The 17357-nt window shown below is 42.7% G+C and overlaps 1 protein-coding gene across 1 annotated transcript in view; it reads right to left on the bottom strand.

Annotated features, from left to right (window-relative positions):
• Positions 1–4406: 4406 nt before the first annotated feature.
• The window catches only part of BCL2 (BCL2 apoptosis regulator), a 99661-nt gene continuing 86710 nt past the window's right edge, over positions 4407–17357 (bottom strand). The window contains exon 2 of the mRNA XM_068397061.1: positions 4407–9199. Coding sequence (XP_068253162.1) covers positions 9065–9199 — 135 coding nt within the window. The 3' untranslated portion in view covers positions 4407–9064. The remainder of the gene's footprint in view (positions 9200–17357) is intronic.

The following is a 17357-nucleotide window of genomic DNA, read 5'->3' as shown; positions in this document are numbered from 1 at the left end:
AAGTGGAATTACCGGAGGACAGAGCAGTGCAGGCAGCGGTCCCTTCCAGGCCACGCCGTCTGGGCGGTGGAGCCGGCGGCACAGGCTGCTGACTGGGCTCTGCCGAAGGCGTTACAGAGCGTGCCTGAGCCCCGGCTCCCTGCTGAAAAGGGACATTAATTATAACTGCGTCGCTGCGGCCTCTCCTCCACCTGCTGGGTGTGTTACAGGGTGCTGGCATCCTTACGCTACGGAAGCGGGCTTGCCACAACTCGCGTTTGAGGTTGGTTGACGTGTTTTGCATTGCTGGGTCCTACCAGCGGGTTCCTCGGTTGTTTGGTGGGAGGGGGGCAGTGGATGCGGCACAGGTCAGGAAGAGGGGCTGCTTAGCCAAGGTCACTTTGATTTGCCATTTGCAGTGCTGTGGGATCACACAGTAACAGGTATGGGGCCATGATGCTTCTCACCTTTTTCAGTGATCCTGTCTTGAAGGAAGCGCATTTCCAAACTGCCTCATCTCCTGTTAGAGTTTCTCATGTGGCTCATGGGTTCACTTTCCAATCTCTTGCTGTTTTCTCTCCAAACTATCCAGGAGTCACAGTGTCATTTTTTTTTTTTTAATAGTTCTGAAGTGCTGTTAAGATTTGAGATGTATAAGATTGTGACAGGACAAGGGGCAATGGTTCAAACTGAAAGAGGGTAGGTTTAGATTGGACATAGGGAAGAAATTTTTATGACAAGGGTGGTGAGACACTGGAACAGGTTGCCCAGAGAAGTTGTGGATGCCCCATCATTGGAAATGTTCAAGGTCAGGTTGGAAGGAGCTTTGTACAACCTGATCTAGTGGAAGATGTCCCTGTCTATGTCAGAGGGGGTGGACTAGATGATCTTTGAAGGTCCCTCCCAACCCAAACCATTCTCTATGAAATGCTGCGCAGTTTGAATGTTGCTAAGCACGCTCAGCCTACCAGAGGTGTGTGCTGTCACACAAGTGTCTTGGAGGGTTGAACCCTAGAAGAGAGCAAGAGGTTTTTTTGACAAGTGAGTTGTTTTCAGTGTTTTTTTGAGTAAGCTTTTAGTAAATCAGGGATGATTATTTCCACTGCAGCAATAATGTACAGTCTAGTTTTTTATCCATTTCAGTGCTGAATGCCTCATATTCTCCTTTCACAATTTCTGATGTAGTGGCCCCAAAAAAGACAAAGATTTAGGATCTATCAAAGCTGCTGCCACTGCAGTGTGAATGAGTAACTTTGTGGCCTCAGTCAGTGGTCAGTAACAGACTGCATGCATTGACCTTTTATGTGTTTGCATGAGATACGTTTGTCAGTTCATGTGTATGAAACACGAAGCTTATTGTGCTTCACTGTCACAATAAATCCAATTTTGGGATTCGTGATACTTGACTGAAAGAGCAGTTTTTTCAGGAATATGAAGTAGTTGCATGGTATGCATTTACACAAATGCATTACGCAAAATGCTGCTCCAATGGAACCCCTGCTGGGTCAAGTTCACCAAATTTTTTTTCCTCTACTGTAAGTTAACTTTCTGCCACAGGGCTTTATGGTGAACAGGATAAAGCCTGTTTGTGCCATTCTACCTAGATGATGCTGGATCAGGTGTCATTCATCCCCCCACAGCCTGAGTAAACACCTTAGCATGGGCTGTGGCTGCTTTGACAGAAATGGCATCAGGTGTTTCTTCATAATCTGCATGAAACTGTCTCAGCTCGGTGGTCTAGCAATGCAGACACCACCACAGTGCTTATGATCATAGTAGCATAGCCCAACATATGCACATTGGACATTATTGTTAATAATCCACTAATAGTATCATCCACATATATTACACCTTATCTGCCAAAGGGTCTTTTGTGTTCCCAGAGAGGTGAGAACAGTAATATTCTAGAAGACACAGGTGGGAAAGGGAAAACTTTATTTACTGGATATATTGAAGATCAGTAATCTTTTTAGAGTGGGAATGTACATGGTGGGGGGACATTTAAACCTGCGTGAAACTCCAGGTGACCTCAAGAAAATTACTAACTAGGGCATTGGACAGCATCTCTGACCATGTAGGCAGGTAAGTCTCTGCAGCTTATCAGGTGGACAAAGAAAGGGAAGGAGGTTCCTTTTCTGTTTCATTTCCAAATAAATAGATTGGCTGGCTTTTATTTCTGTCACCTGTGGCTTTATAAAGCATTGCTCCAGTACTGTCTGCTCCAGATGCACATTTTTATCCACATGACCAGGACCTTGTTTGAGTTTGAGTGCAGATTTCAGAGCTGCTCACTATAATCAAGGCATCGCATTCCCACCGTTGTGGTCATGCTTGTAATGGAAGTTCTGGAGGACACATGCAGAAGAGGGCACGCTAATTCATTTCTCCAGGATATCCAAGAGGCAACTCAGTACATTTAAAATGAGTTGCACAGGTCGCTATCAGAATAGGTATCCTCATCAGAGAGGAAGAGGTATCTTCTGGTTGAACTAATCCCGAAACACTTTTCAGTATATGGCAGGATAGAAAGGAGTGTGCCTGCACCTTGAGAAGTCCTGAAAAAAATAGATACTGATGGTTTTTACTGACTTGCGTGTTTATCTCTTTGAGGCTTTAGAGAGCCATTTTGAACTTTTTCAGTGCTCACTCTCAATTGTAGTGGGGTGCAGTAAACTACAGACCACAATGGGATGCTTCAAGAGCTGCTTTGTTGTTTGTCCATCTATGCAAGTCAGTTTCTTGCTGTGCACAAATCTTGACTACTTGGTCTTTTGCCCTGAGTAAAATGTCCTCAGAGGCAGTTCTTGATACCAAAAAGTTACAAGCAGAAGGCTAACTCCTCTTAGGGTCGGGTGTTATGTGAAACTTAAATGGCTTGCAGTTGTTATCTGGCCATTCATACTGGAATAAATTTCATTTTGTATCATTTGCAGTCTCCCATTAAGTATTTAATAAGCTAGGGGGACAAAAGCAGGAGCTATAGGTACTACGGGACTGAGAGCCTGCCACCGCAGAGGGACTGCAGCGCACTGCCGGCAGTGCAGCTTCTGTGGAGGCTTACAGTGCTTGAACTATTCAAGTATATTTTGAGAAGGAGCTTTCTGTTTTTGGCCCAGCAAAATGTGTTTTAAAGGTGCTCCTACCTAATTTTCAGATAGCTGAAACCCACCTTAGTTATCAGGTCTAACATTCATTTTGTCTTTATCCAGACCTCTTCTGTTCTCCCCACCTGTTCACTGTGCTTGGTCGCAGTGGTAAGGTAGGCATTTAATCATGGGTGCTAATCTGTTTGTTAGCTTTTGAGAAAAACTGGAGTCATCTGACTGGGCAAAAAGAGGAGAATCACTGAACTAATTTACCTGTTCTTGCTGAACACTGTTTGCCTCCCTAGGGAAACTTAATCCCATCTTCCTTTGTTGGGTTTTAGCTAGAAAAAAGACAGTGCTGAGGCTACTTTCCTCAAAGTCCTTTTCTTGTTTTTTCGGCCTCACAGAATAATGGGGGGAAAATGGCAGTACTTGCAGAACTGCAGATTTGATTACCTTCTGCCTTGCAAAGGCTTTAGTAACCTTGCTCTCTGCTGGATGTTTAATCCCAGAGCCCAGAGGACAGAGTCTATTAGTTGTGTTCTCCTGCTGTTGCTGCTTCTTTCAGTTTCAGGCTGACTTCCTCCACCTTCTCTGCCTTCAGGGACAGAGACAGAGGGGTGGATGTTTTGCACACGTGTCTGAATTGTCCTTGAAAGGCATTAAACTATTAACTTCAGGCACTTACAAGAAGTGCATCCACGACAGCACAGTGCACACGCTGGGCTGCAAAACCCACTCAAGAAGCTGGGGTAAATTCTTGGGGCAGTTAAATGTTCATTATCTGAGCTCATTTAGCTATGTTCTACAGCCACAGAAGGTACATGGCAACAACTCCCATTTGAGGGCCAGTTAATATAAGCCTTTAAGAAGAAAAATACCTAAATACCTGCTGGGAACCAATCATAACTGTAACAAACCTTTAGCAGTGACAAAACCACTTTTTTTTCCTCCTGTTGAAACTTGCTAATATGCTTTTCCAGCTCCTTTCTACAAGGACGAAAGGTAGTTTTAGCAAATAAATAGAAGAGTCTTGCTGCACTTTCCACGAGACATCAGATGTATGGCACAGCAGAATGGATGACACTGGCCTTGGGTCCCAAAGCATATGGTACACCTGTGGACTGTATGTCACAGAGCAGCAACTTATCAAACCTGTTTTATTGCATCTCGATGCACAGAGGCCTTTGAGGAAGGCTGGCGAATATTGGCCAGTTTTGAGCAGAACACATCAATAGAACTGTCAGGAAGGAAACGCTACGTTTCATTTACGGGATTACACTCAAAATGTTTGAGTAGTTTTTTATCCACAAATCCTAAACAATGCAAATGCAAAACAGGTAACTCACAGTGTGCTTTATTATTTTTTCACAATATTAACTAGACAGACATGGAAAGTTTAATGGCAGCATGTTCTTACAACATTTTAAAGACAAAGAACAACATAATCATACTAAATGATGATAAACTGACAAACTACATTACCATACATACATCATCCAAAGGTACTGGATAAACAATATCTGCTTATGTACATTTATGCTGGTGATAATTAAAATTCAAATATTCAGAAGAAAAAGAAAAAAATATGCTATTTAAATTATAAAAATATATAGTTTTTGGGTGGAATTTTAATGCTGTATAACTTTTTGAAAAATATTTCATTGTGTGATGAAGCTGCATTAACTTAGTATAGGAGTGTGATTTAAACCAAATACAGATTAAATTAGCGCTTTTGCCTTCCTTGTGTTTAGCCTTTTTTGAAAGAGAGACAGGAATGAAAAACAAAGATAGGCTTTTGCAATGAGAAAGAATTTTTATACTCATAAATCAAAAGAAGTTTAATTTTTTATATAGTACTGAGCCATAAACTCATAATACAAATGAATCATTTTGCTACCTTGCTTAAAGACAGAGAGAGGAAAAAAAAAAAGATAGGCTTTAAACATGCTACTTCACCATACTTCTAATCAATAGGACTTCTAGGTTTGTGGAGTGCAGGTGCACAGCTAAGCACAGTGTCACACTTCAGGGTCAAAGCTTGCAGTCCTTACGTATAGCTGACTCCCGCTGCCTCAGCTGGGGAGGCTGCGTGCATGCAGGGATTGGGGATATGGGGTCTGTGTTCTTTGAACTACATCACCTTCGTGTTTCCTTTGCACATCTGGTTTCAGAGAAACATTTTGTTTTCATAGTTGTTCCTTATTAGTGCAACCCTACTCAGGCTGCGTAATCCCCAATCACAACAGCAAATTGATGAACTTTTATAGTGATTGGACAATTTTATAATAATTTACAAATAATTTTGTAATTGAAAATTTTTAGTAATTGTAGTCATGTAGTGCACACATTTGTAGCTTGTTTTAGTTAGAAGCTATTTTCAGACCATCTTGGGTGAACTTCTGCATCATATGAAACTCGAGATTTTCTTACATACCAATGTCATTCTCCATATCTTCCAGCCCCCTTCCTTATCTGTATATTCTCTGTTACCTCGACAGCCCCATTACTCCTTGGTGGATCCACTGCTTGTTCTATTAAGAAATATCCTCTGTATCAGCTCTGATTTCAGAATACTTAACTTGCACAATTTTCTTCTTGTTTTTCCATCTGTTCCTAAGTTACTAATCTATACCAGATCTTAGGTGATCTTAACAGATTTTTTTTTTCAGAAGCAAAATATTTTCTTTGTTATTTTCTTAATAAATGGACTGAAAAAGAATTAATGTCAAATAAATTGAATACAGCAAAGTCAAGTATTTCTCTTAAATTCCTAAGATCTCCTGTTTTGCAAGACTGCCTTTCAGAATTAACAAAGTTTTATAGTGAAGAATAATTGTGGAGTCTCTGTAATCTTTTACTCTGCCCTTATATCATCTTTTTTCAAGGGAAAGGATGAGAGATGAACAAATTCCAAGTAATAGTCATCTTTACCCAAGGAGATATTTCAGTGATCTCTTTGTTTCCCTCCACTTCTTGACCTCTTCCTTCCTCGTCTTCTGATCTTCCACACCTAACCAACTGCAAAAGTGTCCCCCTTTCTTTTTTATTTTTTGCTTTTACAGCTTGGATATGCTGGGAGTGGTCAACTGTGTGTGCATACATAGTGACAGAGGATGGATTTTCACTGAAGCATGTATGTCTTGGAGCATGGATGTCTATAAGGCATTTTGTGGGAAAAAAAATCTTATGTGAAAGTGTAATGAAGAACAGGAAAGACAGGAATTATTGCAAAAGAAATGCATGAGTGAGAGGAGAGGATTTTATTAAAGAAGTTCAAGCTTTTATATACATTCAATGTTTCTAATATGTTTCTTAATAAATGTATTATCAACTATCATGATACCTAATGCAGCCACAATACTGTACTATTCTGCAGTCAGGATGGGAAAAAACTCCATTAGCTCTTTAATAAAATAAAATCATCAACAGTCATCATGACTCTTCTTTTTGCCTGCTATTAACTAATACACTGGGAAGTCCAGTGAGTAGACACAACAGAACACAAAATCCTCAGTATTTATTTAAATGTGTATCATGTGTCTTCTTCATATTATTTCTAAAGCAGCTTTAACAAACTTTAGTCATTGGAAGGTATTAAAAAATAAAACCCATTCAAATTATCTTGGTAGTATAGCAGCACTGGAATTGATAGTTAATCTTTTTCTACTTTTGACAATGTAAACCTTTAACAAAATAAACAATATTGAAACAATTTGAGGTCTAATGGTTCATGAACTTTAATGGGCGTATGGGCACAAATCGAAACGAAGACTAGATTGTGAAATGAAACATTAGCTCGGTACCAGCCAATTCCAATTGTGAAATTGGCTGCAGACAAATTCAACTTGGAAGCTGAAAAAAACAACAAAGCCCACACTCAATCCACAGTATTCGGTTGCTCCCATTTCAAATATTTTTCATACAAATCCTACACGAGCATGCCCACTTCTGGCAGAAGCACTCTGAAAGCATTGCAGGTGCTTTTTATTTGACGGTGGGATTTTTCAATTTTCTTTAATCAAGCATAGTTCACATTTTTGTGTTCTTAGAAACATTTTCTTTCTATGTCTCTATGAAATTAAAAGTAATTTCAAATTTGAAATGTAAGCTTGCTCCATCTTTGCTTATACAAAGTGTAGGTGCCTTGACTAAATAGCAGTAAAAATGCTGAGATGTACAACTCTTAAAAAACCCAAACAAACAAAAAAGCAGCTTTGAAGATACAACATCAACTACAGCCTTAACATTGAACATATTACATTCCCAAGTTAATGGAGATATTTTGCATATAATGCCACAAAGTTATTCGACTGAAATCTTGAGGTTGAATCTACAGTTTATTCACTGTATTTTTTTCACCCTTAGAGCACTTATGTATTGTATGGTACTTTTTATCCAGAGCTTTGCAACCTTTTCTTTTTATGTCTGGACGTCCATTTACCCACAAATCCCAGATTTCAAAAGGTTCATAGAAAAAATAGGAGCGCTTGACTTAGACATTTGAAGCTGGACATTTCCATGCCTTGGAGAGGCCCGTGGGACACGCTTCAGACTCTTCGGCTTCGTTGGGTCTCCTGACCTCCTCCAAGCACACAGAAAGCCCCGCTTTAAAATGCATTGACACATCTGGTTTCAGAACACAGGTCTGTTTATACAACTGTATACTGAGTACTCTGCGTTAATTTTACTTGAGTTGCATTTTGTAACATGAGCAGATGCCTTCACCCTCCTCCCCCTTTTCCTCCACCTATTTTCACTTGAAACAACAGTAGGCACCTGCGCGGGTGTCAAAGAGTCTCTGTCCAGAGAGAGGATTTGGAGTTTCTTCATCATCTTTTCTTCTGTAGACAGTCTTAGGAAATTATTAGCGTGAAATAATTTTGAGGGCAAGGGGCAGGAGGATAAAGCTCGCTTTCTTTTCCTGTTACGAAAATGAACTTGATTTTGGTGTCCAGTTTGATAAACAAGGATAGTCAGAGCTAATCTGTAACTCCGCTGAGGTCTGCTTCTTGCCAAATAAAATTAAGATCTTTTTCAACTTTCAGGGATTTAGAGACCATATCTAATTGGTTTCAAACCCCTGGAGGAACTCAGTAAGTAAACAGGATTAGTTGTAGATATGAGCCCACTAAAGTGGGACACAGGTCAGGTCTTCAGACTCCAGCTCTGCTCTGTCAAAGCAGGCACTTAAGGTCTCCTGATGTTTCTGTGTCAGTAGCTGCAAAAAAATGTTTTGCTGCTGAGAAAAATCATTGGAATGGTAACTTCCTGCAAGCCCCAAAGATTTAACTTCACACTTCTATTAAAAAGAGTATTTGAGTTGACATGTATTAGGGTATTGTGATTATGACGTGATGGCACAACTGGTAACTGGAAAATGCATGTTTACAAGGCATAGGCAATCATATTTCCAACTGTTCTCCTGTAGGGATAGCCAGGTGTCCTTCAAGAAGTTGCCATCTTGACTCCACGTATGTACCATGTTGAATTGTTTACTCCATCAGTTCTTGCCAGCAGGACAGGGTGAGAACTTTGTTCACGCTGACCTTGCCTTTCAGATCCCCCCATCCATCCAGAAAAATGCAAGGAAAATCAACACAATTACGCATCCTTTAGCAGCTCAAGTAACTGCCCTCGTAAGTGTAAGCAGGTAGGTCTTTGTCAGTATGTTTGCTCTTCAGAGATAAAATAATCCAGCCAGCTGCATTCATTAAAAAAAGAACCTAAAATACTTTGGGGGCTCATTAAAGTTAAGAATAACAACATGATGTGACAACTTGCAGAGTTTCTGAAAATAGCAGGTTAAAATGTAAATATCTTTTAATAAATAATTTTCCTGCAATGTAAAAATAAATGATATTTCCTTTGGCAGTAATAGCTGATTTAATCTTTAGCTGGGAAGTTGTTTTGCTCATAAAATATCATTGTGCTACAGAAAAAAAATATTATTTTGTTGTTTTGAAAGACTTTTGTAATCCATGATAAACTGGGTGACTCTACTTATGTCCGAGATAAGCGCCAAGAGTGATGCAAGCTCCCACCAGAACCAGACTCAGGATAGTCTTCAGAGAGATCCAGGAGAAATCGAACAAAGGCCTCATATTGTTGCCATACAGCTCCACGAAGGCATCCTAGAATAGGAAATAACAGAATATCAGAATTGCTGTAACTTTTTGAGAGAGGGAGGGCAACTTCTTCATGCTCAATGGTCATCCAGCAATCACACTGGCACAAAAAACCCACACCAACCTGTTAAAATAGTGGTTTGGGAGCTATGTTTTTGTGCAGTCCTTAACACAAAGTTTTCCTGCCTATTTCTTTACAAATATTTCTGTAATTACTTATGGTTGTGACTTCCGCTTCAGGCATGCCCAGTCTAACAGAAAATATAGGAGCAGCATCTTTAAATATGTGTACCACCATTTTGGCTCCTGACTGTTGTATATACAAACATACACAAAGGAGGTAAACGGGCCTTCATTCTCCAAATCTTTCATTTCCACTGGACACAGGGCATCTATAATGCATCTGAAATGCCTGTACACCAATGCACGCAGCATGGGGAATAAACAGGAGGAGTTAGAAATCCGTGTTCGGTCGGGGGGCTATGATCTAGTGGCAATTACAGAGACTTGGTGGGACGCCTCGCATGACTGGAATGTGGTCATGGATGGCTATGTCTTGGTTCAGGAAAGACAGGCCACTAAGGAGAGGTGGTGGAGTTGCTCTTTATGTGAGTGAGCAGCTAGAATGTATTGAGTTCTGTCCAGGGGCGGATCAGGAGCGAGTTGAGAGTTTGTGGGTGCGAATTAAGGGGCAGGCTGGCAGGGGTGATACTGTTGTGGGTGTCTATTACAGGCCACCGGATCAGGATGAGGAGGGTGATGAGGCCTTCTACAGGCAGCTGAGAGCAGTCTCTCAATTACAGGGCCTGGTTGTTGTGGGGGATTTCAACTACCCTGATATTTGCTGGGAGGCCTACTCAGCCAGCCATCCTCAGTCCAGGAGGTTCCTCCAGTGCATTGATGATAACTTTCTGATGCAAATGGTGGATGAGCCAACTAGGAGAGGAGCGCTGCTGGATCTGATCCTCACTAACTAGGAGGGTCTGGTTGAAGAGGTGAAGGTTGAGGGCAGCCTTGGTTGTAGTGACCATGAGATGGTAGAGTTCAGGATCTCATGTGGCAGGAACAGAATAGCTAGCAGAATCACAACCCTGGACTTCAGGAGGGCCAACTTTGGCCTTTTCAAGCAATTGCTAGGGGAAATCCCATGGGACAGGGTACTAGAAGGTAAGGGGGCTCAAGATAGTTGGTTAGCATTCAAGGACTGCTTCTTCCGAGCTCAAGATCAGAGCATCCCAGCAGGTAGGAAGTCAAGGAAGGGTACCAGGAGACCTGCATGGTTAAACAGGGAACTGCTGGGCAAACTCAAGTGGAAGAAGAGGGTGTACAGATCATGGAAGGAGGGACTGGCCACTTGGGAGGAATATAAGTCTGTTGTCAGAGGATGTAGGGAGGCAACTAGGAAAGCTAAGGCCTCCTTGGAATTAAACCTTGCAAGAGAGGTCAAGGACAACAGAAAGGGCTTCTTCAAATACACTGCAGGTAAAACCAACACCAGAGGCAATGTAGGCCCACTGATGAATGAGGTGGGGGCCCTGGAGACAGAGGATAAAAAGAAGGCGGAGTTACTGAATGCCTTCTTTGCCTCTGTCTATACTGCTGGAGGCTGTCCTGAGGAGCCCCGGACCCCTGAGGCCCCAGAAGAAGTCAGGATAGAGGAGGAATCTGTCTTGGTTGATGAGGGCTGAGTCAGGGACCAATTAAGCAATCTGGACATCCATAAATCCATGGGCCCTGATGGGATGCACCCGCGGGTGCTGAGGGAGCTGGCGGAGGTCATTGCTAGGCCACTCTCCATCATCTTTGCAAAGTCGTGGGCAACGGGAGAGGTGCCTGAGGACTGGAGGAAAGCGAATGTCACTCAGGTCTTCAAAAAGGGCAAGAAGGAGGACCCGGGTAACTATAGACCGGTCAGCCTCACCTCCATCCCCGGAAAGGTGATGGAACAACCTGTCCTTGGTGCTGTCTCTAGGCACATCAAGTATAAGAGGATCATTAGGGGCACTCAACATGGCTTCACAAAGGGGAAGTCATGCTTAACCAACTTGATAGCCTTTTATGAGGACATAACCTGGGGGATAGATGATGGTAAAGCTGTGGATGTGGTCTATCTCGATTTCAGTAAAGCGTTTGACACGGTCTCCCACAGCATCCTCGCAGCTAAACTGAGGAAGTGTGGTCTGGATGATCGGGTAGTGATGTGGATTGTGAACTGGCTGAAGGAAAGAAGCCAGAGAGTGGTGGTCAATGGGACAGAGTCCAGTTGGAGGCCTGTGTCTAGCAGAGTCCCTCAAGGGTCAGTACTGGGACCAGTTCTATTCAATATATTCATTAATGATTTGGATGAGGGAATAGAGTGCACTGTCAGCAAGTTCGCTGATGACACAAAACTGGGAGGAGTGGCTGACACACCGGAAGGCTGCGCAGCCATTCAGAGAGACCTGGACAGGCTGGAGAGTTGGGCGGGGAGAAATTTAATGCAATATAACAAGGGCAAGTGTAGAGTCCTGCATCTGGGCAAGAACAACCCCATGTATGAGTACAAGTTGGGGACAGACCTGTTGGAGAGCAGCGTAGGGGAAAGGGACCTGGGGGTCCTAGTGGACAGCAGAATGACCATGAGCCAGCAGTGTGCCCTTGTGGCCAAGAAGGCCAATGGCATCCTGGGGTGTATTAGAAGGGGTGTGGTTAGCAGGTCGAGAGAGGTTCTCCTCCCCCTCTACTCTGCCCTGGTGAGGCCGCATCTGGAGTATTGTGTCCAGTTCTGGGCCCCTCAGTTCAAGAAGGACAGGGAACTGCTAGAGAGAGTCCAGCGCAGAGCCACGAAGATGATTAAGGGGGTGGAACATCTCCCTTATGAGGAGAGGCTGAGGGAGCTGTGTCTCTTTAGCTTAGAGAAGAGGAGACTGAGGGGTGACTTCATTAATGTTTATAAATATGTAAAGGGCAAGCGTCATGAGGATGGAGCCAGGCTCTTCTCAGTGACATCCCTTGACAGGACAAGGGGCAATTGGTGCATGCTGGAACACAGGAGGTTCCACATAAATATGAGGAAAAACTTCTTTACGGTGAGGGTGACCGAACACTGGAACAGGCTGCCCAGAGAGGTTGTGGAGTCTCCTTCTCTGGAGACATTCAAAACCCGCCTGGACGCATTCCTGTGTGATATGGTCTAGGTAATCCTGCTCCGGCAGGCGGATTGGACTAGATGATCTTTCGAGGTCCCTTCCAATCCCTAACATTCTGTGATTCTGTGATTCTGTGATTCTGTATATTGCTGGTCGGCTTCACTGAAAATAAGGCAGTATTTATTTGATTCCCTTGGGACGCGTTCAGAAGACTACATGTAGCAACTACAGATGTTTCTTCCGTATGAACTGAAGCTGTTAGGGTTGTGTTACACCTTTGACGGTCTTTCACAACTGTCACCAAAAGGGGTGACACCTTGGTCCTGTGCTCCTGCTAACCATGCCTTGGATGTGGCAGTGGTCTGGCTGTAGGGTCTGTTGGGCCAACCAGCTGATCTGACAGTCCTGCCTAAAAAAGAGCTGTCTTGCCATGGGATCGTCTTGTCAGTCTGACTTGCCCTTCAGCCTACAGCCATGACATTCAGCTAGAGGAAGAGGAGGGGAAGCATACAGTGATGCCACTTCTCATGGCCACCCACAGGTCACCTGGCCTGAGGTGTAGGGGGAGTCCTCTCCTTCAGCCCAGCCCATACCACCCTGGGTTCCTCCTCTGAGCTGCAGTCCTCCATGTATGGAGAGCTGTTTTGTAAAGCTGCTCTGGGAAAGTCTGGAGGTGCGTGAAGGCACCGAATGGAAAGGCTGTTTAAGTAGCAATGATAAAGTTTTTGTGACTCATAAATACAACGGAATTTGACTGGGCTGGTGATCAGATTGGTGATACTCTGCATGTAATGCCTTTCTTTCAGGTTGCAATTCCTAACAAGTATGAAGCTTCAGAGCATTCCTAAGAGATAGATAAATCATACTGTATGGCATGAAAGCAGTAAATAGCGAAGCTGAATGACTTTAAAAATGTGACACAACTGATAGCATCATTTAGGGCAACTGTTCTATTGTGCAGCCAGTCAAGGTCTGCTCCCAAACTACTGAGATAAACCCATGAAATAGCTATCTAATGTGGGGTTTCCATCTTTACCTTTATTACTCTAGACTTCCAGTTTTTGGTAGAAGTTAACATTCTCTGTTATAGTGCCTTTAGCTGTTTTGTAACATTACTATGCTAGGAAGTAGCCTGCCTTCTAAAAATGCATATATATTATGGTTTACAGCAGGAATTAAGGAGAGAAAGGTCTCCATTATTAATATAAACCTTCCAGCCAAGTTAATTTTCCATAAATAGTGTAGTTAAATTAGTCTCCATCATTAGCCATCTCTAGTTATTGTCAGAGTAAGAGCATTTGTGGTTTTACCACGAGAGGGCGTGTAAGGTTTTTTAGTATTTTGCCATTTTGACTCCTGTTCACTAGACACTGAGATTCAAATAAATAATAGGTATTTGCTTCCAAAATATGTTATTACATTAAGTAATATTGGTGCATGTTGTAGGTAAGAGTGGGTATCAGTTGGTAACAGAATAGCTACAGGCTTTGGCCAACAGATTGACCTGAAAATACATCTGCCTCCTGATATTTCTCAATGCTTGTTCCTCCAGGCAATCATTTTCAAACTTGGGTTTCCAAAAGTATATTAAGTGAAAGCATCTTAACCTTTGGGGGGAATGTTTTAATGCAAACTCTTCATTCCTGAGAAAATTTGGCAACTTTTGCTTAGCTGCCTGGTTTTTGAAATAGACATTTGCAAACTCTGGCCTTAATATTCTGCTGTACTGTTGCAGAGCTGGAAAAGCACATTCAGTTTGCTGTGCAGCTCTTTGGAAAGCTGCTTTTATTTCTCCTTAAGGCTATGAAGTAACACAATATCCTAAAATGTTACAGACTGGGCTAAATCCTGTTGTCGCCAGTGCAGACTCACTGACTTCCATGGGAGCTTTGTCTGTATAGGGAGTTCAAGATCAGGCCTTACAAAAATACAAGAAAGGTAAAGTTCAACACTTGGTGATATTATTATGGGAGGAAATGAAAAAAAAACCCATGGAAATGCAAGTCATGTGAAAACATTTTAATGTTAAAGATTTCCATGGTTTCTTTGTGTGGGGAAGGTCTCACTTCTGTATATTCATGACAGCCGATGCATACACAGTATCAATATCAAAATGAGCATATTTTGTGCCTCCCTTATATCCCAGTTTAGGAACATTCCTCCCAGTTTGTCTGGGAGACCACTTCTAATGATTCGGTAGGGCTCCTGGTATTGGGTATGAAGATGGACGGAGTGTTACAGTAAAACTTGAAGACAAGGCAAAAGTATGGCATAACCTATGGCTCAAAAGAGGAATGTTAACAAAAAATGTGCAGCATGCAGTACTTTTTCGTCCGAGATTACTACAACAATAACATGAACCCAACCTAATGGTGTCTGCACTATATATTACAAGTAGCTCTTTATGATCGTTCCCCCTCCCCTTCTCAAACATCCTGATTAGGCCTATTTCCGAAGCTTGTTTGAACAGCCTGTCACTATTTGTTTAAGTTTCAAACCTGTTTTAAATAAACACATGTCCATTTTATGTACTAAAACAAGGAGAGGGGGGGAGGGAAGCATGACCCATTGCTGAAAACTATTTTAGCACAAAGAGAACCCTAAACAGAATCTCAACTGTTTCTTAAGGTTTGTCTCATTCTGTAAACCCATGTATTTGTCACTGGATTTTTGTCGCCTAAACGGGTCTGTTTAAAATAAAAGAATCTCTGCTAAAACAAATAAGATTAGGAAAATTGCTTGAAACACTTGATGTCCTCTGAAAAGCACTCTTTATAATGAAAGCAAGGGTCCCCTTGGCAAACAGACTGAGGCAAGTTCTGGCTTGGTCAACCTTTCTGGAAGTCTTACACAACTGGAAAGAAAATGGTTGCAGGCCTTGCTTTTAAGACCTACCTATTCAAAATTTAATGGAAAGTTCTATCCTGGATGTAAAATTATATCAGGGCAGTTAAAAATTATATGGAAAAGAACTCTTCATTCAGCTCTGTAAGTTTTTAAAAAGTAATTTCTTAAGAAGCTTTTATTAAGTCAAATCAGTCCATTGCTGGTTTACTATGCAACTTTATGTTGACTATTTCTGTGAAGCAAGAAAGGTGGCAGTGGGGAAGGGAAGGATGCTCTGCCTAAGCTCCTCTTAGCACCAAAGCACCAGAGATGCCTGCCTAACCTACCTGGGCTTGATTGGCAGACCAGGAAGATTGCCCCGAGGGCACCCCTTGCTGCCCTCTTGCCTGTTGAACTATATGCAGGGAGGACACAGTGTGTTCTTAGCCGGGAGTTCGTGGGATTTGCAGGGAGCCCAGGGCAAAAGTGGAGTTTGTCGCCCTCGGAGGATTAGGAGGTGTTAATAGTGCATTGAGTGAGGGTAGTCACAAAACAAAGCATCCAGATCACACTATCCCGCTCTTCCACTGGCCCAAATTCGTCAGCTCTGATCCAAGAAACAAATGTCATCTTTAATTACACAGGCATTCTTTGCTTGCGCATCGAGCCGAGTTTGTTCAGTCTCAGTCCTTTTGCAATGCAGCCTTCACCCCTGCTTGAGAGGCAAGGCATAGCGTGTCGGCCGCAGGGAAGTACATACTTCCCATAGGCTGAGCCCAGCGAAGCGTTATGGATCTGACGGCTCCTTACTGAAAATACGGAGGGAGAAGGCAGTTTCAGCCTGGCATTTCTGACTGAGGGGGCGGTGGGGAGAGCAAACACGAGGAAGTAAAGGCTTCCTTTTTCTACCTGAATCAAACAGCTGGTGAGGAAGTGACTTTATTTCCCTCGTTATCATTGGGTTGACAGGATATCCTCTTGAGCCACATTGTACTGAATGAAGAGCCAGTGAGACTTCCATTTTACTGAACGGGAATTGCCTTGCGGCTATTTTACGCTGCCCTCTCCATGACTCCAAAACAAACAAACAAACACACACTAGCTCCCGGCTTTTGAAGAAACCTGCACAGGTCTGAATGAGGTGGCTTTGCCACCCAGTATGGGGCAGGAGAGGGAATGGCGTAAGTTCCAATGCCAAGGTTTAGCAGTTGAATGGCTTTTCCCTCACGCCTGCCTCCATACAAATGACATAAATTCTCATAAAAGCTTTCGTTCTCAAATGGTAACTCATTTCAGAAAGAGTTTGGGTAGGGAAGGAGGGAGGGAGCGGAGAGAGCTGGTTAAGTCATCCCATGTTTTCTATGCAGTGAAACCTCATTAAAATGTCATCTTGAAGCTAACGAGAAAAGTTCTTGGAACACAAAAAATAGACAAAACTGTAGCTGTTCTTTTCCCAAAGAGTTTATGGGGCTTTTACGCAAGCCTAGGTCGTGAGTACATGCAAATAAGGACAGCTCAGTCCTTGACTGTGTTGTGCCGAGGTGTGGTGTTTCATGAGGTCGGTATCTTTAGAGAGGCCGCAGATACCTTTTTACACCTGGGAGTGCCAACATGCTGGCAGTCCAGCCAGGTGCACATTATCAAATTATAATGGGAAGGAAAAGAAAGTGTCACCACACAAGCCCTGCTGACCACAGGCGGGGAACCTGCCTGAGGAGTGGCTTCGGCACGTGCAGTCTGATCAAATCCCCATCTAGATTCCCCCTGCTCACCCTTGGGTCTGTTCTGAATGTTCTGTTTCCACAATGCCCAATATAGTCTTAGATCTGCAGCTGATGTTTTAGTTGCTGGCTCCATAACCCTTTTATTCCTCCAGTGATATCTGAGTTTTCTGACTTTGGACAAAACTGGTTCTCATCACAGGGGTCTTGCCTAACTTCTTTGTTTCTTGTCCTTGCTATCTATTTGTATAAGTTCTTGCATTGGTGAGCCTGTGATCTTGAGGACATATCTTGCAGGTCCTAGGCTTGCCAGACTCTCACTGAAGTCTGTGTGAACTGAAATCGGTGGAAATATTATTTGCATAAGGCTGACTAAACATGGCACTCAGATGGAGACATCTAAGGAGCAGGGACTAATTGTGGTTAGGTTTGTTCATGAAAACTCGATGCATATGCTTAGAAATATATAAATGTGAGTGGTTATAAGAA

This window comes from Nyctibius grandis, chromosome 3, assembly GCF_013368605.1.
Source record: "Nyctibius grandis isolate bNycGra1 chromosome 3, bNycGra1.pri, whole genome shotgun sequence".
Lineage (NCBI taxonomy): Eukaryota > Metazoa > Chordata > Aves > Nyctibiiformes > Nyctibiidae > Nyctibius > Nyctibius grandis.
This window is presented reverse-complemented; position numbering and strand designations above follow the sequence as displayed.